This window comes from Elephas maximus, chromosome 5 (assembly GCF_024166365.1).
Source record: "Elephas maximus indicus isolate mEleMax1 chromosome 5, mEleMax1 primary haplotype, whole genome shotgun sequence".
NCBI lineage: Eukaryota > Metazoa > Chordata > Mammalia > Proboscidea > Elephantidae > Elephas > Elephas maximus.
Window position 1 is genome coordinate 159,584,096 of NC_064823.1, and position 26,991 is coordinate 159,611,086.

The window sequence follows — 26,991 nt, forward strand, 5'->3', positions numbered from 1 at the left end:
TCTACCCTAATGGGGCGATGCTGCTGAGGGGCAGGGCCGCCTTTGGGAACCTCTCCCTCGCGTGGTTGTTCCCACTGCCCCCGAGTCCGTGTCCCCGCAGCCTAGTCTCTTGTGCGGGCCACCAGCCCAGGCCGGCTGAGAGTCGGTGTGGACACCTCCCCGCCTGCCCAGGGCGAGCCCACTTCCAGGTCTGGAGGCGCCACAGGGTCGGACTGTATCCTCAGTGGGATGGGTGGAGGTGGCCCAGAGAGCGAGGAGCGGTGGCCTGCGCGGAGGAGCTCTGGTGAGTCCTCGGTTTCCTCTCCTTGCAGGCTGCTGGCAGATGCGCCCTGCCGGCTGGGCGCCGCGCCGGGAATGCCGAGGGCCATGGAGCCGAGAGGAGGCGGCGTCGGCGGAGAGTTCGGCAGCCCCAACCCCGGCCCACCGAGCGTCTCGGTCCTGTTCGCCTCTCCCCTCCCCCCTGCCCCAGGCTGTCCGAGGCCACAGGCTGGCGGAAGGGGGAGCAGGTCACCACCTGCAAGGCACGATCCTTTCTCCCGGGGTGCCGGGATGGGGAGCGCCCAATCTGAGCCGCAGCTCGCGCGGAGGGTGAGCCCCTGCCCCTAGTACCACACGTGGAGAACGGACTGCGATCCAGGCGCCAGCCTATCGGGAGAGTCGGCCCGTGGGACGCCCGGTCGGCGGGGAGACCTGGCCCGCTCAGGCCAGATACTCCGGGAGCGCCTCGGTCATGTCACTCGCCTCAACGCAAGGGACTGGTCTGGGCGGGAGAGGCCAAGAGCGGCGCGGGGAGGCTCGAGACGCAGAGCCCGGAGACCTGGGTGCGGTCTCCCGCCGTTTATTGATTGAGCGAAGTTCGGCAAAGGGTTTTGGAGCGGGCCGCGCCCGCTGACTACCGCCCCGCCCCGACAGTCATTTATAAATTTAAAACTTTCTGTATCAACCGGTTATTTACAGAGTCAACGATTGGCACCTTACAAAAAAGCCGGGCAGCGGCGCCTTCGGGTCCTCGGGCCGCGGCGTTCGGGGCGCGGGCCTGGTGCCCGGTCCGTGCCCGGTCTTGGTCCGTTGTCCCAGTGTTGGGCCCCGACCCCTGCTCAGAGGTGCGGCGCGTAGAAGGCAGGCGCGCCGTACGTCTGCGAGCCCAGCACGAAGGGAGAGAGCACCGCCGGGCTCGACAAGAAGGGCAGCTGCGCGGCGCACACCAGGCCGCCGGGGCCGTGTGCCGGGTACGCGGCCGGGCCGTGCATCGTAAGCGGCGCGCCCATGGGCGGCGACGGGCTGAGCGGGCTGAGGCCGCCGGGCAGCCCAGAGCCCGGCCCCGCGCCTGGCCCCGCGGCCCCGCCGCCACCGGTCGGCGCGCTCGTGTCTGCGCCCGGGTTCTGCTTCTTCCACTTGGTGCGGCGGTTCTGGAACCAGATCTTCACCTGTGTCTCGGTGAGGCTCAGGGACAGCGCCAGGTTGAGGCGCTCGCACACCGACAGGTAGCGCGTGGCCTTGAACTTGTTCTCCAGCGCCACTAACTGCTCGTAGGTGAAGGCTGTGCGCGCGCGCCGCGGCTTCCCCGACTTGGAGTCGGAGCCGGTGCGCTTCCGTTTGGGCTTAGTAGCCGCCGCCGCGCCCTGCGGGGTCGTCCCCGTGGTCCCCGGAGTTGTTACTGCCGCCGCCGCCGCCGCCGCCAAGGCCCCTGGAGGGCCAGGAGCTCCGGGAGAGGTCCCGCGGGGCCCCGGGACCACGGCCTCGTCGACGGCGGCCGCCTCAACTTCGGCCGCGCCGGGGCAGCCCGACCCGCGGGCCCCGAGGCTGCCACCCCGCGCCTCCTCCGCGTCGCGCGCCGCCTCCGTCTGGGGTGCTTCGTCCTCCTCCTCGTCGTCCTCGGGCACCTCGTCCCCGCTATCCACGCTCGGGCTTCGGCCGCCGCCGCCGCTGCCACTGCTGTAGCCGTTGGCCTCGGACTCGTCAGCCTTGTAGGGTTCGCCGGCGTCTGCAGGCGGACAGGCCAGGAGCAGGGAAAGGGACAGGGACAGGGAAAGAGCAGGGACAGGACAGTTAGGGCCCGAGTTCAGCCACCGTCCCACTGCACCTGCCTCTTTCTCCTCCTTGCTCCTCTCCTCCTTCCTCCTGTCGCTGGACCCCGACCCCAGCCTGTTCCTGCTTCCCGCCCTCAATTATCTCCTTTTCCTCCTTTAGTTTCCTTCTCTTCCTTTACTTGCTTCTTCTCTATCTGTTCTTTCTAGCTCATTCGTTTTCCTTCCCTTCCCTTCCCTTCCTTCTCGCCTGCGTTTCCTCTCTCCACCCCCTTCCTGTTTCTATCGAAAGAATTACTCCCTCGGACTTGGGCCTCTCACCGCCTGTCCCCTCCGTTCCCCGCGGTCTCCAGCCGCCCCGGGATGCCCTGCCGAGTGACGGTAAGTTGAGTCTAGCGCCTTTGCCGGAGCAGGGCAGGCGCTGGTGCCGCTGGCCCGGGCCCCTCGCAGAGTTTAGAGAGGAGTGGAGTGAAAGCTCCAATCGATCCGCGGGGCAGATACAAACTTAATTAAACTCATTTTGTGTAATGTACAAACTAGTTAACGGCCATTTAATTTATTTCGGCGTATATTACCTTTCAATTACCAAGCCACGTGGGGCCAGCCAATTAAAGACATTTAAGAGTAGATAGTGACCAGATTCTAGGCACCCAAATCAGCTGCCCTGGGTTCCCGTCCCTACCTAAGGCCTCCCGGGCCCTGGAGCTCGGCCCGCTAATGGCAACCCAGGCTCCGGAACGCAGGCTGTGCCTCAGGCCTTCAGCGGGAGGGTCAGGGTCACCACTGGGACCAGTCCCACTCAGCCCCAGCAGACAGTAGGTAGGGCAGTGTGGGGTTGAGCGCAGAGACCCGTGAGCGCATTAGGGACTGAATCAGAGAAGAAGCCCCAGATCCTCCAAGCAGAGGCTCCAGAGGTTGCCATACTTTGAGTTGCAGAAATGTGGAATCACAGCATTAGTCCTGGCAGGACTTGGGGGCCGTTTCTGCCCCCACAGGTGGCCCGACTGCTCAGCCAGAAGGGCCGGGGGCAAGATGCCTTCTTCTGTCTGTCAGCCAGCCCACCCTCTAAGACTGCTGCTCTGCGATCGGGTTGGCACTGCAAGTAGGGGATCAACACAAAATCAGTCTTGGCGGACTCCCCCCCAGGCAGCCAGGAGGAAGTCACAGAGTGGCCAGGCAGGTGTCCTGGCCACCCCATCCACTCCCTCAGCCTGCGCAGGGGCTATCTCCAGGTGTCCCTGAGGACACTGCCATCCCAGCCCAGCCTCTGCGCCTGCCCAGGCTGCTGCTCTGGTCCCAGGACTGGATGAGGAGAAGAGGGTCCTGACCCAGCTCCCTCTCCTCAACCACACAGGCACAGGGTGGGCTTGGCAGGCAGGTAGAGGCTCTGAGAAGTCGTGGGCCAAGCTGCCCACAAGGGTTTGGCTGGAGTTTGGTTCTCCCTTCATCTTGCCCCACCGGGAAAAAGCCTAGAAGAGGTGCAGCCGCTGCCCCCTTGCCCGGCATCTGGCCGCCCAGCCCTGCCCACCCCGCGCTCCCATCCCGGGCAGTGAGGGGCCGGGAAGTTGGAGGGAGGATGGGCAGGGGGAGGGGGGCACAAAAAGCAATCAGGAGCGGGTCGAATGCAATTCGCGATCAATAGCGGCCCCTAATAAGTGTAATAGGTTTTAATCGAGTAATTATCCGAATTTTGACCCTATAATTTAGATGTTCGGGGGGAGTTTTCAAGGTGCTTGAAAGAGATATGCACGCCGCCGTAATGGGATATCGACCCGGCCGGGGCGCGGGCCGCCCCATTACCGGCCGCTTTCCGCCGCTAAGCACATTTCCCCTTTAACTGTAATCGAAGGGATTTAATTGTTTTTCCAGAGATAACCAGCGTTTTGTCACAATTAGTCTGATTTGTCCAAAAAAAAAAAAGAGAGAGAGAGGAAGGAGGGAGGCCTCGGGAGGACACAGTGGGGGTGGGGAGGTCACGGGCCAGCCCCTGTGCAAGTCCCCGCCGCCGGCGGCACCAACTACCCTCTGTGGCCGGGAGACGCCAGCCCTGCAGCCGTGGGCCCGGTCCGGCGGAGCCTTCCTGGGAGGCCTTGGTGCAGGGCGGGCCGGTGCGGGCCCCGAAGCCCCGGTCGGATGGAGGCCGCCGGCGGGCCAGGGTACGGACCCCGCGCGCAGCGAACTTTCCACCGAGCCCGGGCTCCGGCCGGCTCCCCGCCTCCGCAGGTCCCGGGAGCGGCGACGCGGCCAGCCCCTTCCCTGCCCGGTGCCAGCCGCGTCCTACTCACGCGGCAGCTCAGCTCCGGCGGCGGCTCCGGCTCCCCCGGCGGCTGCAAGGGCGCGGCGCTCCAGCTCCTCTGCGCGCGGCGGGCGGCCGGGGGTGGCAGGGGCTGGCGGGCATGGGGCCGGGGCGCACGGAGCGCACGCAGTGGGCGCCACCGGGCCCAGGAGCACGCAGCGACGTCTTCGGCTGTTGAACTTGTTGGGGTCCAGGATGTCCAGCACCGAGAAGGAGGTGGGGCGCAGGGGCGCGGCGGGCCGGGCGGCCCCAGCCCCTTCAGGTGCTGCAGGCACAGTGTCGCTGGCCGCCAGCGGAGGGGCGCCGGCCCGGGGAAAGGCGGGCAGCTCAGCGCGCCCGTCCATGGCGTCCCGGGCGACGGCGGGCGCGGGCGGCGCAGGACCCGGGCCGGGCCCGGGAGGCGGCGGCGGCAGCGCGGGGCCGTCCCCGGGAACAACCGGGCCGCTCGCGCTCATGCCGGCCTGCCACCTCTCCGGCCGCTCGCGCCCTGCTGGCTACTGGGCTCCCATCCCTGGCGGCCTGGCGCCGCCGCACGGTCCCCCGAGGCGGCCGCGGCTCGGCTGGCTCTCCGCTCTCGCTCGGCGGATCCTGCCCTGCGGCTGCCTCAGCCGTCGCCTCAGGCGCCCGCCGCGCCCTGTCGGTGCATTTATGGCGGCCCCGCCGGCAGCGCCCACGCGCCCAGCGCCGCACACACGTGCGCCCGCAGCGGCCGCGGGGCGCCGCGCCCTCGTTAGCGTGCGCGCCTAATTGGCTGCAGACCGGCCCGAGAGGAGGAGGCGGGTCTCGCGCGGGACACACGGACAGAGGCGCTGGCCGGACAGACCCACGCAGTCCGAGCCCGAGCGGAGTCCGCTGGCGGCTGTGCGGACGGCCTCGCGCTGCGCCTTGCTGGTCCCGCCAAGGGGGAGGAGACAGGGCGCGCTCTGAAATGATAGCGGGATAGATGGACAGAGGGGCCTGGTGGGCGCTGGCGTTGGGCCGGCGAGCGCTCCCGGGTGTCAGGACACCCGGGCAGAGAAGCTCGGCCGCCTCTCCTCGGGTCCACCCCACGCAGGCCTTGTTGCTCCAGCGGCCGCGGCACCCCACGGCGTCGGGGGGAGCGATGTCCTCGCGCGCCTACTCGCGGGGGCCCTGGCCCTCTCCAGTCCTCCCCTGAGCGCCCCGCAGATCTCGTCCCGCCTCTCGCCGTCGCGCCCTCTCGGGGTCTCAGCTCGCGTCTAGGGGTCTCACTAGCTCAGGGTCTCTGCTCCTCCATCCTTTCCCGCGCCCGCCCCCTTTGCTTCGTCAAATTAGGGCCCGGCCAAGACTCCCCGCGGAGGGGCGGAGCCGACCGCCCCGGGTCGCTCATTAGAAGTGGAATCGAAAATGACGAGGGCGGGATGGCCCTCCGCCCCCACCCGCCAAAACCCAGGCGGAAAAATCACACACTCGGCCGGCTGCCTATACAAAAATCGATGCCCTTCCAGTGAGGGGGGAATGTGTGTGTCTCCCAGAAATAATACAGCAAACGCCCGTTTCCCCAGGCCTGGAGGACTCACAAGTCCAGGGCTTTATCTGTGCATGTTTTATCCACAGCGACTTTTGCACGACAGGGCCCAGCGTCCGAGGTCGGATGGTGTTTTCTGCTGGGTGGGTCACCAGGCTCCCCTCCTCCTCCTGCTGGTGGGGACCCAGGTGGGGGCCAGCGGTAGGAAGCCAGTGCGGGTGTCTTCAGGGTGTGCGGCTGTGTGTGACGGGTGTGAGTGTGTGTGCGGGCGTGTGCGCGAGCGGGTGTGCGAGCCGCCTCACACTGCGGTCCCCGGAGCCTGCTCCGCGCACAAGGACGGGTCCTTTGCAATTACCGCAGGCAATGATCCTTTGGAAGCAGAAATTAAAAGTTGGGAGAAATAATGGGGGACCGATCGGTGGTAATTTGGGCCAAGCTCGGACATGCTGAGCCTCAGGGAGGTTGGGACTGGGGCGGGCGGGCGGGCGGGGGCGGGCGGGAGGCACAGGCCTCCCCTCCCTCTTCCCTCCTCCTCCCCGCACCCTCCCAGCTCCTCCCCCGCTTGCTGGTCCATCCGGAGATTCTAATCAGACCCCACAACGCTGTGTCCTTCCTTGCCAGGACTTGATTATTCTTTATCTTTAAATTATAAATCACCTCTGGGGGGAAAGAGGGTGGATAATCTCTCATCGCAGGGAGGTAATTATCTCCCTCCCGCCCCCACCTTAGTCTTCTCCCTTGCTACCCCTCCCCCACCTAAGTTTGAATATAGATGTGAACCATTCACACACACACACTCATTCACAAGCAGGAGCCACACACAAGCACAAATTCATTCATGAACACCCGGACACACAAACCCGGACACATCACTGCCAAATGCACGGGCGTCTCTGCAGCCTCAGCCTCTCCCCCACCATCTGTGCGCCTGTCTGGGTGACCTCCTGTGTTGGTAACTCTTTCCATGAAGAGGGGCACAGACCCCCTGACTAGACCATGATCGCCCTCCTCTGCTTGAAACACCACCACCTCTGCTGGGCGCCCCACGGGTGGGAGGGTGCCTTGAGAGGGGCAGGGAAGGCAGGGCAGATCCAAGTGCTTTACATCTGGGTGATGGGGTCTCATTGTGTTGTAGAGCATCACAGTCTCCCTCACACACACACACACACACACACACACACACACACACACACACACACACACACTCCATGCCACAAGGCGTCTGTTCCTACCAGAGGTACCAAGGCTCAAATGTGGCCAACTATCTTAATAGCAGCCACGATCCTCCACCCCCAGGTGGGTGGGGCCAGGCATGGGTCTGCTCTCACCCTAGCTATACACACACACACAACACCTGCCAGTGAGGAAGAAAGAGAAATGTGATGACTTTAACGTAAGTCGTCTTGGAACAACTTTCATTCAAAACGAACACAAGCACACACGTTGTTTTATACAATACAAACATCGTATAATATATGGCTATGATCACTAAAACATAGTTCATATAGTGTATTAACTATCTGTGTAATAAGCACAATAGGGTAATATATTAAGATGTAACCCACAACTACACAGTGTTCTCCCCAACACACACACACACACACACACACACACACACACTGCAAAATACTCTCCTTGCTGAAGTTTGTGGGGCTTCTTCAGGGTTCTGAGTCCTGCTCAGACAAAGGTACTTTGTGTTAGGAAATCTGTAGGGTCTGAGTTTCCCTCCTCTCTCCTTCCTTCCACTCTCTTCCTTGCCCTCACAGTTCTATGCAAATGTTTGCAGGCCGAGCAATGAACTTCCCCCTCCGCAGTCTGGTCCCGGGAATGGGCCGGGGTACCGGGTGTGAGGGGAGAGTTTCAGGTCTAGGTAAGGCGACCTCTGGCAGCTTTCTTGTGGGAAAAGAGGGCTGTGTGTGGACAAGGCTCAGCTGTGACAATCACTGCATCCTCTCCTGCCCCCTGGCACCCGCCCCCACCCCTCCCCATCTCCAAGGAACAACCCAGGCTGTAGGATGCACAGCGCCCTCCTCCTCCTCTTTCAAATCCCGGGAAACAACCCTCACCTCCCTCCAACCTCAGCTTAGAGTGTCTCGGGCTATAAAGACGTCCTTTCACTCCTAATCACAATTGATTGTCAATTAGACCCTCATTTGTGCAATCTTTGCCCATCTGCCATCTCAGGTTATCTCCAAGCCACCAGCTTCACTTGTGGGGCCCCAGGTGGGCAATGACAGGTAAAATCAGCCCCTGAATGGGGTTGCCCCTGCCTGCCCAGTGGACAGGAAGCTCCCCCTTCACTGAGTTCCCACCCACTACAGGTCCCTCCAGACCAGGTGAGGTTGTTGGCAGCTTCTGCAGGTCAAAGCAGGCACCAACGTGGGACAATGTAGAAATTTGGGGGAGAGCACTGATGGGAAAGGGTTTCGGAAAAAGAGTGGGTGGGGTTGAGATTGTGTGGAAGGGGAAGGGGATGCTTTAGAGAGCGATAGGAAGAGCTGAGCGCCCAGTACTCTCTGACCATGACCAGTATCTTCTCCCTAGCACCAAAGTTTTTGGATGTTTTGGGGAGTAAGAGCAAGAGGGGCAGCCCACCAGCTCTACCACCAACTGGTCATGTGTTAATGAACACCTTCCTCATTATTTTCACCCACCAGCTCGGGGGAGGGTGGACTCCATGTGGCCTCTAAGACCCCTATACCTTCCCCTCACTGGTTGAATGACAGCAAGATCACGGTTTTTTCTTTTTCTTTTTTTTAACTTTGTACACAATATGGTGGTTGTGCTGGGATTTTCCCTTCTTTCATCTGGAGGGATTTACTGGACAGGCTGGAAAGGTAGCAGTGTGCATGGGTCTTCAGGGTTAGCCACGTGGATATCTAACTCCCCCTTTGTATAGTGTTTGCCTCATATATAACACATTCCAGCCCAGACCACCCAGGAGCCGTACAACTTCGCTGTGAAATATGCAGGGCAGAGATTACCACTGCCGTCTGCAAATTATCACTCAGCCTCATTGAGACTGGGGCTGGGTTCTGCTCCTGACATTGTGCTGCCTCTGGACGGCCCACCTGCCTGTGCCTCTGATGGATGGATGAAGGAGGCAGAGGATGGGGGAGAGACGGTCCCTATGTTCTTTTCTCTTGACTTCACATGCTGTCTGCTCCATGGGAATCCCGATGTTCATTCAGAGCTTGGGAAATGAGTGGGGAACTTTCTGTTTATTGGCTTCATCATTCATCTTCCTTTAGGCATACCCCCATTAGGGTTTCCTGACTCCTCGAGATACCACACTCCAAACATCAGGGAACAGAGGAGATACGTGTTGCTCACCATCCTAGAGCACTACGGCTCTGGACACCGGAGAACCCTAGCAATCCCCGGGCTCCGGCACAGCGCAGCTTTTTCAGCACCGCGGACGGCGCCAAAGCCATAGCGCTCCCCTTCAGCACCATGGACGGCGCACCGCCTGCCAGCAAGGCAGCAGCCGGGTTTGCTTCCGCATTCAGCACCTGGGATAGCTTCAGCAAAACCCAGACCGTTGCTGCTCCTTTAGGGGCATCAGCCCGATTCTGACACCTGTGCCCTGTCCAGGGTTCTATTCTCCAAACTCTGGGTGAACGATGGCATCAGGTGTGTGTATGTGCGGTGCAGTATGTTGTTATGGAGTCCTGACACAGTGTATGTTAACCCCCCAGGTCAGAAGCCAGCCCATTCACCTTGGCCAAGCCAGGAGCCATCAAATGGCAGAGGGTTTTTATAAAGCTGTTTATTGCCTGGGTTTGAATCATGCTATTTGCAAGCCACATGGGTTCAGAGATGTAAAGCTGTGCAGCACAGGGCCTGGCTCCTTGCAAGAAGTCAGTCAGGGATGCAAAGTTGAGGTTTAGAACCTTTAAAATGTAAAACAAGCCTGGAAAATAAACCTCAACAACTGAAACTCTAATACACTACTGATGGGAATGTACAATGGTAGAACCATTTTGGAAAACAGTTTGGCTGACTCTTTAAAAGTTGAATATACACCTACTATAAACCAGCTACTGTTGAGTTGACTCCGACTTGTGGTGATCCCATGTATGTCAGAGTAAAACTGTGCTCCATAATGATTTCAATGTCTGATTTTTCAGAAGTAGGTCACCTGACCTTTCTTCCGAGGCACCTCTGTGTGGACTCCCACCACCAGACTTTCAGTCAGTAGCTGAGGACGCTAACTACGGCATCACCCAAGGATTTCACACTTACCATAAAAACATCCCACTTATTCCATGCTTAGGCATTTACCCAAAAGAAATGAAAGCACGTCCAAAGACATGTCCATGAATGCTCAGAGCAGCTTTACTGGTAATAGACCCCAACAGCAAACAATCCAGGTGTCCACAAACAGGTGGATGGATAGATAAAAATGTGGTATATCCATTCAGTGGAATACCACTCAGCAATAAAAGGGAAACAACCATGGAGTGATACATGCAACAACATGGATAAACCTCGAAATAATTATACTAGTGGAAAATGCTGTACTAAATAAGGAGCCCTGGTGGTGCAGTGGTTAAAATGATCAGCTGCTAACAGTTCGAAATGGTTCAAAACCACCGGTGGCTCCACAGGAGGAAGATGTGGAAGTCTCTTTCCATAGAGATTTATAGGCTGGGAAACCCTATGTTTTTGCTATGAGTTGGAATCAACTTGACAGGAGTTGGTTAGTGACTATACTAAATAGTACATATTGCATGATTTATATAACATTCTAGAGAACACAAACTAACCTTCAGTGACAGAAGGCAGAGCAGTGGTTGCCTGTTCTCTGTTCCCCAGACGGAGAGCCCTGAGAGCCTGCCCCTGATGGCACAGCACTGAACACACAGAAGGTGCAGGAAATAGGAGCCACCATGGCTTTTCAGAGCCAAAAGGAACCCGGGAAACACTCTCGCAGTATCCTCCCATTTCTCAGAGGAGAAGACTGAGGCCCCCATCTTCCAGTCCTTTGCACACCCATAGGAAGCTCTGATGGGGCAAAGGTGAAGGACTGCTGGGTTATAAATAGGCTTCCCGGAAATAACACCCTCTGAGATTCCACTGCTGTTGAGCTTCTTGGCTCACAGGCTGAAGTCGGTGGGCCAGGCTTTGGGGGCCAAGGGTGCTGCTTGTGGAAGGTGGGTGGCCTGAATTCCCTGCCAGGGCTGTTTAGGCCCCAGCTAGCTGGCTCCCTTTCTCAGACTCTGTTGATTAGGCATGGAGGCCACGCTCCCTCTGAGAGCTTTACTACTGGCCAGAGGGCAGGGGCAGGGATCACTAACTTACAGATCAGTAAACAAAGCCCAGAGAGGATGGATGAACTACTCAAGGCCATCCAGCCAGTACATGGTGGGGTTTTGATTTGAATGCCAGGCTGCTCTGACGCTGCCGTTTTTAATGTGCGATCACAACAGATCATTGTTTACCCGGTGCCAGAAGGAGGCCAATCCGAGCAGGATGTCCAGAGGGGTTCTCCCCAGGCTCTGTCCCTCCTGACTGCCCCTTGCCTTCTCGGGCCTCTTTGTCTGCCACTGGATCACCTCAGAGGGGTGACTGGTGTCCCCCCTCCCTCTCCCCAAGAGCTTTACTGGCACCATGGGCTCCAAGCTCAGTATTCTTGATGTCAGTTGTCACCATATAGTCCTCTGAGGTCCCTATGGACCCCTTACCTGGGGCGGGGGGATGTCTGCTAATGACAGAGTGGAGGGTCTGGGGTGCCCCTGGACATGGGGTGTCAGAATCTCCCAGTGAAGACTGCCTTGACCCCCTCACTGCCCCTGCCACAGTCTGGCTCCCTCCAGTCTATTCTCTGTCATTCAAAAATGCAAATCAGATCACACTCTACCCCTTCCTGAAACACCCCAAGTCTGCCATGGTCTGGGGATGACATCTGGGCTCTGCAGCCTGGCTTTGAAGCCCTGCCCAGAGGATCCTGCTGGCTCTGCTGTGTGGCCTCCAAAGCTGTGTTGGGAAACACATGCCCGCTGTGCTCAGAGCTCTTAACTGTGTCCTGGTAGCCAAGCTGCCAAGAGTGAGCCCAGGCCAATCCCTCGGACGGCAGCCCCCCTCCTCTCCTTGTCCAGGGGGATTGCTTCTACTCACCTTAAATGCTGCACCATCCAGAACCCATCCTGGTTTCCTCAGATGGAGGGAGGTACCTCCTGGGTGCCTGAGCTTTGCTCTGTCATGGCCTTAACATGTCGAGTCACCTTCATCTTTTCACTGTGTCTCTGGCCCCCAGCCTGTGAGCTCTTGGCGGTTGTGTGTGCATGTGTGTGTGAGACTTAGCTCTGGGTCACTCATCAAGGTGGAGTGGAAGGGAAAAACACGTTTAGTAAAGGAAACCGCAAAGGGGCAATGGGCCACGGATGGAGCAAGAGTTTCAGGCCACTCTCCACGGTTCCACCTCCTTTGTGGTCCACCCTCATTCCTCTGCCTGGCCCCCGTGGGCTGGGAAATGGCCCTGGCCTGGAGTTAGGGTTCCGGCCACCTTGGTCTTGTCCTCCACTAATGGTGTGGTCTGGAACTGATCAACTTCTCCGTGGCATAGTGGACACGGGTAGTGCCCACCAGATCTCCATTTGGACTGGCACATCCTTGCTAACCACTGTGAGTTCTGCGGCCCAAGTTCATACCCAGGAACCACTTGGGAAAACTGTCTTCTCTAGCAGGAGATGCCTTGCCCAGTGACACCTGGGCAGGGTGGCACGCCACCCTCTTCTCCAGGAATGGGACGGCTGCTGCGATTCACACTCCAGGGCTCCCTGAGGATCATGCTGCAGAGTCTGCCTCCCTGGTCTGCCTCACTCTCTTTTGGATTTCTCCTGTCTCAGTAAATCCTAGGCACTCAAACCCCTGCCTCAGGCTCTGTGTGGCCTCCTCAGAGGTAGTGGGTGGGCTGTGACAGTGCCACGCAGGACGGCAGTGGAGACGGAGACCTAAGAAGTTCCCTGCACAACGGTGGAATTCTGGAGTCAGGATGTGTCTGTATACATTTATGGGCCTGCTTCTCATACCTCATCCTTCCACCCCCACCCAATCCACTGGAAAAGCTCTAATTAAATCCGAGATTCCACAGATTGGATAATTTATCCACAATTCTTTTTTCCCTTTACCTTCCCCAGCCCCACCCCTGTCATGGCATTCCCATGCGATCCTACACTTTCTGCCCCATTGAAGCTGGTCACGTGACCTGCACGTGGGCAGAAGTGACAAGGGGCCAGTTTTGAGCTCAGGCCCTAAGAGGTCTCTTGTGTTTCTGCCCACCTGGATTTCCACTCTCCTCCGTGAAAAGCATGCATGTGCTCCAGAGAGCAGTGATCTATCAGCCTGGGATCTGGAATGAAGGCACGGAGCAGACCTGAATCCAACCCAAAGCCTGAGTCAGATGAATCCCTTGTCTTAGTTATCTAGTGCTTCTATAAGAGAAATACCACAAGTGGATGGCTTTAACAAACAGAAACTCATTCTCTCATAGTCTAGGAGTCTAGAAGTCTGAATTCAGAGTGTCAGCTCCAGGGAAAGGCTTTCTCTGTTGATTCTGAGGGGATGTCCTTGTCATCAGTCTTCCCCGGTCTAGGAGCTTCTCACACAGGCACCCCGAGTCTCAAGGACACACTCTGCTCCTGGCTGTTCTTTCTTGGTGGCATGAGGTCCCTCTCCTCTTTGCTTGATTCTCTCTCTTTTATATCTCAGAAGAAATGGACTCAAGGTACAACCTAATCTGGTAGATTGAGCTCTGCCTCATTAACATAACTGCCTCTAATCCTGCCTCATTAACATCATAGAGGTTAGAGTTTACAACACATAAGACCCTGGTGGCGTAGTGGTTAAGTGCTATGGGCTGCGAACCAAAGGGTTGGCAGTTCAAATCTGCCAGGCACTCCTTGGAAACTCTGTGGGGCAGTTCTACGCTGTCCTACAGGGTTGCTGAATCAGAATTGACTCTATGGCACTGGGTTTGGTTTTGGTCTTTTGGTTAAAAAATGGAGGGCCACCACACAATACATGGCCTAGCCAAGTTGATACATATTTTGGAGATGAAATTCTTTCTGTAACACCAGCCAACATCAGCCAAATTGGTCCATGATCCATGGTAGTGAAATGAGTGGTTATTATTGTGAACTACTGAGACTTTGGAGTTGTTTGTTGCTCAGTGACATTGTAGCAGACACCTGACCAATATAAGTGGTGCACCTGACGGTCTAGGGCATCTCAGTGGAAACTTTGCCTCTCCCCCCAGGTCTCTCCCTGCTCTGTATCATTCCCAAGGTTCCCATCACCTTCATTTACTGGATGGTCTCCCAGGCTAGGTCCATTTCCAGATCCAAAGGGACCAGACAGAGGCATGAAGAGTTGAACTGCTAAGGGGGGTGGAGGTGCCTATCTTTTTACTCATCCCACCTGGCCTTCCAGCCAGCTCCAGCCTCAGCTTCTCCCTTGGTGACCAGGCTTTCATGTGTCCATGAACCAACCTGTCCACTCCTCCCCTCCCCAGGGTCCCTACAATCACCCATACTCAGGCCCCAGGTCCCTTCCTTACCCCACACCCCAGAAGTTTATCATTAACTCAACCACTCTCATGGCACACCTCTGACAGGGTGAGCCTGTGGGGGGACTGGGGGCAGGGGTGAATACACAGCCAGCCGCTGCCCTCAGGGCTCACGGTGTCCTGGACCAGCGAGCAGGCAGTAACCAGCAGCCCTTTAATCTCCACCTGGCCGCTTGCTCTGGAGGAGGAGGGGGAGCAGTCCGGGAGGGCGGAAGGTGGGCTAACGCAGCGTCTCGGGGACGTTCAGGGAGGCGAGAGAGTGGCCGTGCTCTGGCCCCAAGGTAAGGAGGGCTGGCCGCGAGGAGAGAGGAGAACCCGGAAAGCTGGGTGGGTGCGTGCAGAGCCGGGAGGCGAGCACCTGCAGGGAGCCCGCAGTTCCAGACGCGGACCCTGAGGGTGTGGGGATGGGACCCAGGCCGAGGACACAGAAGGTGCTCCATCACGGTGGTCGGACACAGTCGTCCCCACCCTGCGCACGTGCGCTCGTGTGCGGGAACTTGCAGGCGCTGCTCGGCGCCGGGCCGTTGGGGGGCGCGGGTCAGGCCTTTAACGAGCTTAATTGGGTTAATGCCTCTCGCGCAGCGCCCGGATTATTAAATTATTATGATCACACGCATGAATCATAATTAGAAGTTTGAGCAGCGCTCGAGGAAAGCCTCGGAGGAACGATTCCGGCGCGCGCGGCTGCCTCCCGCCACCCGGGGCCGCAGGGCGGGGGCGGGGCCGAGGCGCGCGTCTGCGGGGCTGTTGCGCGCACACGCGGTGCGCACGACCCCGGTAAGCACCGGGAGCCCGCGGCAGCGGGGCCGCGCAGCCTGAGGTTTTCACTGAGCGCCTGCGCTACCGCGACGGTCCGCGGAGCCTGGGAAGGCCCCGCCCCCAGACTGCCCCGCCCCCAGAAGCACCGCCCCCTAGGGCCTCGCCCCAGACGGCACGGCTCCTGATGGCCCCGCCTACCCAGGCCCTGCCCACTCGATAGCCCCGCCCCATCTACCCGCCCCTGGCCCCGCCCCATCCCAAACTGCCCTCCCCACGGCTCCACCCCGCCTCTGGGACTGCTCCACCCGACCCCCAGCAAGCCCCGCCCCTTGGTGGGGGTGGGGATGGAGGGCGGGGAATTTGAAGGCAATGGACAGTGTGATTGGCGTGTTCCAAGGTTCCTCTCTTCAAATGCCCTTTTCTCCTGCGGCCACCGCTGCCACCCAGGGCTCTCCCTGTCTGTGTCGCCCCCTAGGCGCCTGTCACCTTCATTACGTTTACTGTGTGCGTAGTTTACGTCCCCCTCCCCATGAGCCCCAGGAGGGGTGCCCTCTAAGTCATTGGACGCTCCTGGCACGTGATGGACACTCAATCAATACACATTGGGTGAGGATGTGTGTCTGTCCATGTCCTGTGCATGGGCCAGCTGTGTCCATCCACACGTGTGTCCGCGTATCTGTGCCTGGAAGTGCGTCTGCGTGTGGGTTTCTGTGTGACCGTATGTGCGTGTGTCTGTGTCCGAATCAGGGTGTGTGTGTCTGTGTCTCAGTGTGCCTGGGTGTCTGTGTGTGTATGTGTGAGTGTGCAGGTGTGTGTCTGAGTGTGGGCCCCTGTGTGTGTATTTCTGGGCATCTGTGTGTGTGTGTGACAGCAATGGGTGGGTGGTGGTGTGTGTGTGTCTGAGTGTGGGTCTTTTCGTGTATATTTCTGGCATATGTGTATGTGTGTATGTCTGTTTGCCTGTTTGCGCTGTGTGAGCATTGGTCCCTGTGTGTGTTTTTCTGGGCATTTGTGTGTGTGTGCACATTGTGTATGTCTGAGTGTGTCTGTGTGGCTGTGTCTGAGTGTGGTTCCCTGGAGGTATATGTCTGTGTGTCTATGTAGGTATGTGTGTATCTCAGTGTCTGTGTGTGTGCAGGTGTGTGTCTGAATATGGGCCCCTGTGTGTATTTCTGGGCATCACTGTGTGTCTGTGTGTGTGTGTCTGAGCATAGGTCCCTGAGTGCGTGTGTTGCAGTGTGCCTAGGCATTTGTGTGTGAGTCTGCGTGTGTGTGTGTGAGTGTGTGGGTGTGTGAGCATGAGTTCCTGTGTGTGTGTGTGTGAGTCTCCCTGGGTGTCTGTGTGTTGAGTGTGGGTCTGTCTCTCCACCTCTTTAGGCCATGTGTGTCTCGGGGCCTCGGTGTCTGTGTGTGCTTGTGCGGGGGTCTTTGGGAGGATAGACCTGGTGCAGACCACCCTGAGAGAGCCCTCAGTGGCCAGCTCTAAGGTCTCCAAGCCCAAGCTGCAGCGCACGCGTGCTGTGCCTGCATGTGTGGTTCGAACCCGGGTGCACTCCCATCCCTCGTACCTCCTGCCCTCACCCACCTTGTCCCTGTCCTTCAGTCCCCTCTCCATGGCTGGGCCAGAGAATCCCTAGAAAAAAATCCCAGTGGGGTGGGAAGGGTGTCCAGGGTGGGGGTGGGTCAGCCTCCCCCGCCCCACCTACGGAGCACAGGGCTCCTCTCTCCTTCCTTCCACTTCTCTATTTTCCTCTCTGTTGTTGAAACATATTGAAGGGGGAGAAAAGGAAACATTAAGATCCACTGTGCGCGGTGCGGGAGGTTTAACGATTTCAAATGAGCTCCGACTCTGGTGAGGACCTGACAATTACCCGTCAGGATGGCAGATGACGGCTAAAATTACCCGGAATCAATATTCTCACCGGGTGTCCCGGCCTGATAAGCGCCGCCAAGACAATGTTGACTATTAAAGTCGACAGCTTGAGATATTACACTATTAGTTATGCTATTTTTAATAATCTATAATATTTGGGCTATAATTAATTAATTATACGGGTCAGATAATATCTGGGGCTGGAATGAGGTCTGAAGGACCTATTACGCTGGTAATGAGAAAGGAGATATCTAATCTGGGGACAGGAGCCGCGAGGGCCTGGCGTGTGGGGCTGGGACACCCACTGCCTGGCCCGGTGGCCACCCCCCCCCCGCCCTCGCCAGCCAGGGCCCCAGACCTGGCCTGGTACCATCTGCTCCCTCCCCAAGAACTGGGGGTTCTGTGAAGTGGGTCCCCTCGCCCCCAGCTGTCAGTGTCAGTGCACTCGCTCCTTAGGGTGAGAGGTCACCTGCACGTCCTGCTGGCCAGCCAGCTTGGGGTCTGGCTGGACGGCAGGCACCCAGGTCCCTGATCCTGCCCTGCAGGCTGCACCACATTTTAATTACTTACCCCGTTTTAATGAACACAGACCCTTCCTGGGAGCTAATCCCGAGAATCTCCACTTCTACAGTTGGCCCCTGATACAGGCAGCAGGCTCAGTCACACATTCGTTTTGAGTAATTCACACGGTTCTGGAACATTTCCAACTGCTCCAGCCCCTGTGGTCCTCATCTCCCTGTGTATAAACAGTAGAGAAAGACACAGAGACCGTAAAGACGGAGACACAGAACTTCTGCGTTCTAGGTACAAACCATACGCTAAACCTTGCTGAGCCCGCCCTTTCAAAAACACGTCTTCCCGTACCGTTTCCCATCATAACTGCATCAACGCTAAAGGCAACGTGGTATCCAGATTGGAGCCTGGGACAGAAAAAGTACATTGAAGGGAAAATTAGTGAAATCCGAATAGAGTCTAGTTTAGTTCGTTGTGTCGTAAAACCAGCTGCCATTGTGTCACCTCTGACCCGTGATTACCCTGTGTACGTCAGAGGAGAACTGTGCTCCACAGGGTTTTCAGCGGCTGCCTTTTCACAAGTAGATGGCCGGGGCTTTCTTCTAAGGAACCTCTGGGCAGAAATGAACCTTCAACCTTTCAATTAGCCACCATTTGTTGACCGTTTGCAACACCAGGGTCTCCAGAGTGTTGTACCGTGCTAATTTTTTAGTTTTCACCAGTGTATAAGCGTGATATAAAACATCAACTTTAAGGGAAGCTGGCTGAGGGACATATGCGAACACCCTGTGCAATCTTTGCACTTTTCCTGCAAATCTAAAATTATTTCAAAATAAAAAAGTTTATTAAAATACATAAATGTCACTAAGAGTATCAGTCCATTGTTGTTGTCTGTGTGCTGTTGAGTTGATTCCGACTCATAGTCAATCCATTGCCTTTTTCCCTTTCTCCATTGCAGTAATTAATTTATCGGTTAATTTTATGGGCAATTTTATACGTAAAAACACAATGAAAGGAAAGCTTCAATGTTGGCATTCATTTTCTGCTGGTTGCTTCATTCTGCAATTATTATGGGAAATAATTTGTTACATGGGAGGCACAAAACACCTGTTCCTGGTGTCATATGGGAAGATCTGTGCCTGGTGGCTTGCCTCACCCTTAGGCTAGGGTACAGATGTTCCTGTAGGGTCTCCTTTAGCCCTCCCTGCTCCTTTTCCAGGTTCTTGCCTGTTGTCACACTGATTGCGCCACAAGGAGAGTATCCGTGTCCCTCCCACCCTCCAGGCACAGCAGGTCTGGGAGGCACCTTAGGGCTGGGTATGAATGAGGCCATTGCAAGCAGAGAAGCCGAGCGCCTTATGCCCAAAAGTCCAATGGCAGAGGCCAGGAGGGTGGAAATCTGGCTATCTTCCCTCACCAGGCAAGAGTCCTGGTGTGTGTGCTGCCTCCTTCCTGGGGCACCTTTTCCAGTGGTAACAAGGGCAGCCAGAATAGTGAACAAGTCAGCCAGAATAGTGAACAAGTCAGTCTTGAAGGAAGTACAGCCAGGATGCTCCTTAGAAATGAGGACTGTGAGACTTTGTCTTATTCACTTTGGACATGTCATCAGGAAGGGGAAGGACATCATGCTTGGTAAAGTACAGCATCAGTGAAAAAGAGGAAGACCCTCAACGAGATGGATTGACACAGTGGCCACAACAAGGGACTTGAACATACCAACAATTGTGAGGATGGCGTAGGACCGGGCAACGTTTCGTTCTGTTGTTCCTAGGGTCGCTATGAGTTGGAGCCAACTTGATGGGCCTACCACCACCACCAACAACAGGGATGCCATATGCTAATGTGGCTAAACCCTGCCACGGGGACCGGGGAAGGTTCCTGTTATCATGGTGTTCTTAGACAGCCCTCACCTTTTCTGATGATAAAAGTCACACGTGCTCGTGAAAAAGTGCAAAAACATCTCCCACAATCGCCCAATAGCGATGGACCGTGTCCACACCCAGCCTGTTTCTCCCTAATCTTATTTTATGCTTTTTAAAAAACACAAACACTGGTGCTGTATGTACAACTTTGGTTGCTGCGTTTCCATCCAGCATTGTATCACAAGTATTTCCTGTTGACATAAGAGACTGGGCGACACAGGTTTTAATGGCCACACACAATTCCACTGTATGGCGGGGGTCAGTTATCACTCAGTTATCCTTGCCTACTCAGGCTTTCTGTTCGCCCTGAACATCTTTCTGCATAGACCCTTGTTCAGATCTCGATTCTGCCTTTAGCAGAGAACACAAGAAGTGAATTGCTGGGTTAAAGGGAAGGAGATTTAAAAATATATTTTATTTTTCTTGTTGATGTTAAGAATATACACAGCAGGACATACCCCAATTCAACAATTTCTACATGTACAATTAGTCACATTGATTACATTCTTCAAGTTGTGTAACAGTTCTCACCTTCCTTTTCCGAATTATTTCTCACCCATCAACATAAACTCACTGCCCCCTAAGCTACCTATCTAAACTTTGAAGTTGCTGTTGTCAGTTTGCTTCCATACACATAGATCTTAAAAGAGCCCAATGCTCAAGGCACACATTCTTTACTAGTTAAGCTAAACTATCAGTGGATATTTCTGGCTGAAATTTTAAAGATTTAGCTCAGGGCTATAGTTTCAGGGGTCCGTCCAACCTCCATGACTCCACAAAGTATGAATTCCGTGAGATTTTGAAATTCTTTTCTACGTATTCCATCTTTTGGTCAGGATTCTTCTATGGAATCTTTGATCAAAATGTTCAGTGCTGGTAGCTGGGCACCATCCAGTTTTTTTGGTCTCATGGCAAAGGAGGCAGTTAAGGAAGGAGATTTCGAAGGCTGAATAAATGTCCTCAGCAAGGCCTCACTTTGTACGGCACCTCTGTGGAGAAGGTAGGCCAACACGCTGTCTGATTGTAGTTGGCGTTTCCTTGGGTTCTGGAGAGACTGATAGTTTTTCTTAATACTCATTGGTCATGTGTTTTCAGTTTCATGAACTGTTTTTGTTCCTTTTCCATTTGTTTAGCTGTTGGGGTTGTTAGGTAAAAAAAAAATCTCTATTATATAATATTTCAAATTCTCACAAAAGCACAGAGGAGTAAAATCAACTCCCTTGTACCTATCATGGGACACAGCTCTACTCTAACACACAATGGGGTCACCATGAGTCAGAATTGGCTTGATGGCTACTGGTGGTACCTATCACTCAGGTGCAAGAATCAGCACTTTGTCAAGATGCTTTCGATTTACCCACAGTCAGATTTTTTTCTCTGGAATATTTAGAAGCATATTTTCAGACATCAAGTCCCTTCGCCTATAAATATTTCAGGCAATAAAAGAAATAAAAGGCACACAGATTAGAAAGGAAGAAATAAAACTGTTCTCATATGCAGAAGACATGATCGTCCACATAGAAATCCCAAGAGACCTACAAAGAAGCTCCTGGAACTAATAAGTAAGTTTAGCAAGGTCAACCTAAAAAAAAAAAAAAAATCAATCAAATTTCTATATACTAGCAATCGACAATTGGAAACTGAAATTAAAACAGCAATGACAATAAAATTTATAATAGATTCAGGCTAAGGAGTTCCTTTCTACTCCTAGTTTTCTGAGAGTTTTATTACGAGTGAATATTGAATTTTATCAAGTACTTTTTCTACATCTATTGATATGATCATATGATTTTTTCTTCTTAAGTCTGTTAATATGGTGGATTACTATAACAGGGGTTCCAATGTCGATCCACCCTTGCATTCTTAGAATAAAACCTACTTGGTCATGATGTTTTTACTCTTTTTATATGTTGCTGGATTTGATTTGCTGTTTTATTGAAGAATATTACATATATCTTCATAAGAGATATTCTTCTGTAATTGTCTTTGTCTGGTTTTGATATCAGCGCAATGCTGTTCTGATAAAATGAGTTAGACACTGTTCCCTTCTCTTCTATTTTCTTTTTTGGGGAGTTTTTTAATTACCTTTTCAATCTCTTCTTTTGTTGTGGGTTTACTTAGTTGTCTTACCTCTGTGTTAGCTTAGGTAGGTAGTGTGTTTGTAGAAATTTCATCTGTTTCTTCTAAGTTTTCAGATTTGTTAGAGTACAATTTTTCATAGTAATCTGATATGATTCTTTGAATTTCAGTTGGGACTGTTGTAACATTGCCCATCTCCTTTCTTATTCGGGTTATTTGCTTCCTCTCCTGGTTTCCTTTGGTCAGTTTGGCCAAGGGCTTATCAATCTTGTTAATTTTTTCAGAGAACCAGCTTTTGGTCTTGTTAATTCTTTCAATTGTCTTTCTGTTCTCTGTTGTTGTTGTCGTTGTTAGGTGCCATCAAGTCGGTTCCGACTCATAGTGACCCTATGTACCACAGACGAAGCACTGCCTGGTCCTGCGCCATCCTCACAATCGTTGTTATGCTTGAGCTCGTTGTTGCAGCCACTGTGTCAATCCACCTCGTTGAGGATCTTCCTTTTTTCCGCTGACCCTGTACTTTGCCAAGCATGATGTCGTTCTCCAGGGACAATCCTTCCTGACAACATGTCCAAAGTATGTAAGACACAGTCTTGCCATCCTTGCTTCTAAGGAGCATTCTGGTTGTACTTCTTCCAGGACAGATTTGTTTGTTCTTTTGGGACTCCATGGTATATTCAATATTCTTTGCCAACACCACAATTCAAAGGCTTCAATTCTTCTTTGGTCTTCCTTATTCATTGTCCAGCTTTCACATGCATATGATCCAACCCAAAACCCACCGCCATCGAGTCGATTCCGGCTCATAGCGACCCTATAGGACAGAGTAGAGCTGCCCCATAGAATTTCCAAGGAGTGTCTGGTGGATTTGAACCACCAACCTCTTGGTTAACAGCTGTAGCACTTAACCACTACGCCACCAGGGTTTCCATGCATGACGTTTCCATAGTGACATCTTTGCTTTTCAACACTTTGAAGAGGTCCTTTGCAGCAGATTTACCCAATGCAACGCGTCTTTTAATTTCTTGACTGCTGCTTCCATGGCTGTTGCTTGTGGATCCAAGTAAAATGAAATCCTTGACAACTTCAATCTTTTCTCCGTTTATCATGATGTTGCTCATGGGTCCAGTTATAAGGATTTTTGTTTTCTTTATGTTGAGGTGTGATCCATACTGAAGGCTGTGGTCTTTGATCTTCATTAGTTCTCTATTTCATGTAATCCTGCTCTAATTTTTATTAGTTGCTTTCCTCTGGTGCCTGAGGATTTCTTTTGTTGCTCTCTATTTGTTCAAGTTGTAGGGATAATTCTTTGATTTTGGCCCTTTCTTCTTTTTGTATGTGTGCATTTACTGATATAAATTGACTTCTAAGCACTGCTTTCACTGTGTCCCAAAGGTTCCGATAGGAAGTGTTTTCATTCTCATCGGATTCTATGAATTTCTTTATTCCATCCTTGATGTCTTCTATAACCCGGTCGTTTTTGAGCAGGGTATTTGTTCAGTTTCCAAATGTTTGATTTTTTTTTTCCCCTCCTTTTTCTGTTATTGATTTCCACTTTTATGGAGTTATGGTGAGAGAAGATGCTTTGTATTACTTTCATGTTTTGGATTCTGCAAAGGCTTGCTTTATGAGCTAATATGTGGTCTATTCTAGAGAATGTTCCATGTGCACGAGAAAAGAAAGCATACTTGGCTGCCGTTGGGTGGAGTGTTCTGTATATGTCTATGAGGTCAGGTTGGTTGATTGTGGCATTTAGATCTTCCGTGTCTTTATTAAGCTTCTTCCTGGATGTCCTGTCCTTCACTGAAAGTGGTGTGTTGAAGTCTCCTGCTATAATTGTGGAGCTGTCTATCTCACTTTTCAGTGCTGTTAGAGTTTGTTTTATGTCTCTTGCAGCCTTGTCATCGGGCACATAAATATTTAACATGGTTATATCCTCCTGGTATATTGTCTCTTTAATCATTATATAGTGTTCTTTCTTATCCTTTGTGGTGGATTTAACTTTAAAGTTTATTTTGTCAGAAATTAATATTGCCACTCCTGCTCTTTTTTGATTGTTTGCTAGATATATTTTTTCCATACTTTGAGTTTTAGTTTGTTTCTGTCTCTAAGTCTAGGGTGAGTCTCTTGCAGACAGCATATAGACGGATCGTGTTTTTTTTTTTTTTGTAATCCATTTTGCCGCTCTCTGTTTATTGGTGCATTTAGTCCATTTATATTCAGTGTAATTATGGATAGGTATGCGTTTAGTGCTGTCATTCTGATGTCTTTTTTTTTGTGTTGTTGACAGTGTCTTTTTCCCACTTAATTTTTTGTGCTGAGTAGTTTATCTTTATATCTTGTCTTTTCCTCTTATTCGTTGTAGTTGATTTTGTTTCTGCTGAGTCTCTATTTTTTCTTGTATTTTATTTTGATGAGTAGGACTGTTAGTCTCCTTTGTGGTTACCTTAATATTTACCCCATTTTTCTAAGTTTAAACCTAACTTTTATTGCTTTATATCGCCTTGTCTTCCTCTCCATATGAAAGATCTATGACTACAGTTCTTAGTCCCTCTTTATTGTTTTGTTATCTTCTTTTACATAATGACATCGCTGTTTCCCTGATTTGAGCATTTTTTTTTTTTTTTTTTTGTATCTTGATTTATTTTTGTGATTTCCCTATCCGGGTTGACACCTAATTGCTCTTTCCAGTGTTCTAGTCTTGGGTTGATATCTGATATCGATTTTCTAACCAGAGAACTCCCTTTAGTATTTCTCGTAGTTTTGTTTTGGTTTTTATGAATTCCCTAAACTTCTGTTTGTCTGGGAATGTCCTAATTTCGCCTTCATATTTGAGAGACAGTTTTGCTTTCACTTGTTTTTTCGGGTCTTTGTTGTAAGAGGGTTCACCGGAAGGATCCGACCACTCCACCTTCTTGCCCCGTCTTCTATTTTCGTGACGAAATTGTGTAGACTTGTTATTTTTATCTTGAAATACTTTGTAGAATTCTTTAGTGAAACGATCTGTGCTTGGAATTTTCTTTTTCGGGTGGTTGTTAACTATGAACTCAATTGCTTTAGTGGATATAGGAGTATTCAGATTATTATTTCTTCTTGGTGAATTTTGGTAGTTGGTAGATTTTAAGAAGTTATGTTCATTTCATCTAAGTTGTTGAATTTGTGTGCATAGAGTATTCTGATTATCCTTTTAATGTCTGTGGACCCTGTAGTGACAGCTCCTCTTTTATTCCTACTATTGATAATTTGTGCCTTTTTCTTTTTTGTTAGTCTGGTTAAAGATTCATCAATTTTATTGACTTTCCCAAAGAGCCCACTTTTGATTTCATTGATTTTCTCCAAAGTTATTCTATTTTTAATTCCATTGATTTCTGCGTTAGCTTTATCATTTCCCCTTTTTCTGGCTGTATTGGGCTTCTTTTGCTCTTATTTTGCTAGTTTTCTAAGGTGGACACTTAGAGTATTGATGAGACCTTTCTTCTTTTCCAATATAATCAGTCAATGCTATAAATTTCCCTCTAAGCTTTGCTTTAACTGCATGCCACACATTTTTATATTTTCATTTTAATTTAGTTCAAAATATTTTCTAATTTCCTCTGAGAAATTAGAATAATTTCTAAGTCTTTGGAGGTCTTAAAGATATCTGGCTGTTATTTCTAGTTTAATCCCATTATGATCAGAGAACATATTTGTATGATTTCAATTCTTCTAAATCTGTTAAAATTTGTTTTATAACCCAGGATATGATCACTGTCATGAATGTTTCATGTGCACTTAAAAAGGAAGTGTATTTTGCTGTTGTTGGGTAGTGTTTATAAATATAATCTGGGAAAAATTGAGTTACGGGGTTCAGTTCTTTATACTTGCTGATGATCTCATTGTTCTACGGATACTCGGAGGGAAGCGCTGAAGTTCCAACCATAATTTCTTCCTTCAGTTCTATCAGTTTCTGCCTCATATATTTTAAAGGTCTGTTGTTAGGGGCACACAAATTTAGGGTTTTACGTCTTCTTGTTGAATTGGCACTTCTATTATTACGTAATGTCTCTATTTATCCCTAGTAATTTTTCTTGCTCTGAAGTTTATTTCATGTGGTATTATTATAGCCACTCCAGCTTTCTTTTGATTAGTGCCTCTTCGGTATATCTTTTTGCATCCCATAACGTTTAATTTACCTATATCATTATATTTAAAATACGTTTTATGTAGTTTTTTTTTAATCCAAAGTGACAATCTCTGCGTTGTGTTTAGACCATTGACATTTAGTGTAATTATTGAAATATTTAGATTTAGGTATAGCATTTTATTATTAATTTCTGTTAATCTCCCTCTTTTTTGTTCCTCTGTTTTTCCTTTCCTACTGTCTTTCTGATTATTTCTATACCTTTTTTAGTATCCCACTTTAACTTATCTATTGAATTTTTTACTGTGTCTCCTTGCTCTGGAAATTACAATATACATACCCAACTTGTCACAGTATACTTAGAATTAATTCTTTGTTACTTTAAGTGGAATGTAGAAAACTTAGCACCAAAACAACTTTTATTCTACCCACTCCTTACTTATATCGACATGGTTAGGTTCCAAAAACCAGGTCGTTATGCAGAAATCAGCATTATGCAAAAAAGGAAAAGTTTTTTTCTGTTTTCAGAACAACCATTTGTCCAATTTTTTAAATTTAGAAAATATGATCATAGAAATACTAACGGCTAAGATTTACTGATGTGCTCCTCGCTGTCATGAGTCCAGCTATGGATTATTCTTCTGTACAGGAGGAAGCTTGGAGGGGGCAAAGCTGGATAAAGCCAGGCTGTGTGACTGGAGGGCCCATGGCTTAACCACTTCAACCTCCTCCTGTGCTGGCTCAGAGCTTCCCTCTTGAAGCTGCCTCCAGGGTTCCACTCCCACCCCTGCAAGCCCTGCACTCGTAGCCTTGGAGCTTGCTCTGCCCTCTGGGCCTGGCTAGTTGCTGAGGCTCAGGGCTTCCTGTGAGGGCACTGGGAGCCTGCCTGCATTCCCAGCCCCACTGAGATAGAGACTTCAGGTCCAGTTCAACTTAGTTTGGGGTGTCATTAAACTGCCATGCATTTCTTCTAAACACCCTCTCTGATGCTTCTTTCTTTCCTCTCTTCCCACCTTAAAGCAATTTTGAGCTGCAGGACCTCAGTCCACATAGGAGCTGGGAGCCTAGAACAAGCAGGTGCCCACTGGCTTGGTGATGCCTGTGCATCTGCCTGAAGCCTGTGGCCATGGAAGGGGCCAGCTCTGCGTGGCAGCTGAATGTGGCACCCCTACTGGCAGGTGGGTGTGGAGAGTGAGGGGCAACATGGCCCAGATTCCCAGAGGCTGCTTGGAGACCCTTCCCGAGGGGGGGAATGCTCCACAGTTGTTGCCACCATGCCTGTCACCTCATTAATGTGCAAAATAGTCAGATAGTTAATTTTTACTATCATCGTAAATGGAAAATATT

General features: G+C 51.9%; 1 protein-coding gene across 1 annotated transcript; it reads right to left on the minus strand.

The window, feature by feature from the left end:
* Window positions 1-1,054: 1,054 nt before the first annotated feature.
* NKX1-1 (NK1 homeobox 1) lies at window positions 1,055-4,778 on the minus strand. Its single transcript, XM_049887115.1, has 2 exons — window positions 4,313-4,778; window positions 1,055-1,984 (listed from the first exon to the last, which is right to left on the minus strand). Exons 1-2 carry the CDS (start codon window positions 4,776-4,778, stop codon window positions 1,098-1,100), a joined length of 1,353 nt encoding a protein of 450 aa, XP_049743072.1. The 3' UTR covers window positions 1,055-1,097.
* Window positions 4,779-26,991: the final 22,213 nt, after the last annotated feature.

Bases quoted from the DNA above. Each gene is read 5' to 3' on its own strand.
- NKX1-1 (XM_049887115.1), bottom strand. From the start codon at position 4,778: ATGAGCGCGAGCGGCCCGGTTGTTCCCGGGGACGGCCCCGCGCTGCCG. The intron at 1,985-4,312 runs GTGAGTAGGACG...GTCCGCCTGCAG, and splicing joins CGCCGGAGCTGAGCTGCCGC to ACGCCGGCGAACCCTACAAG.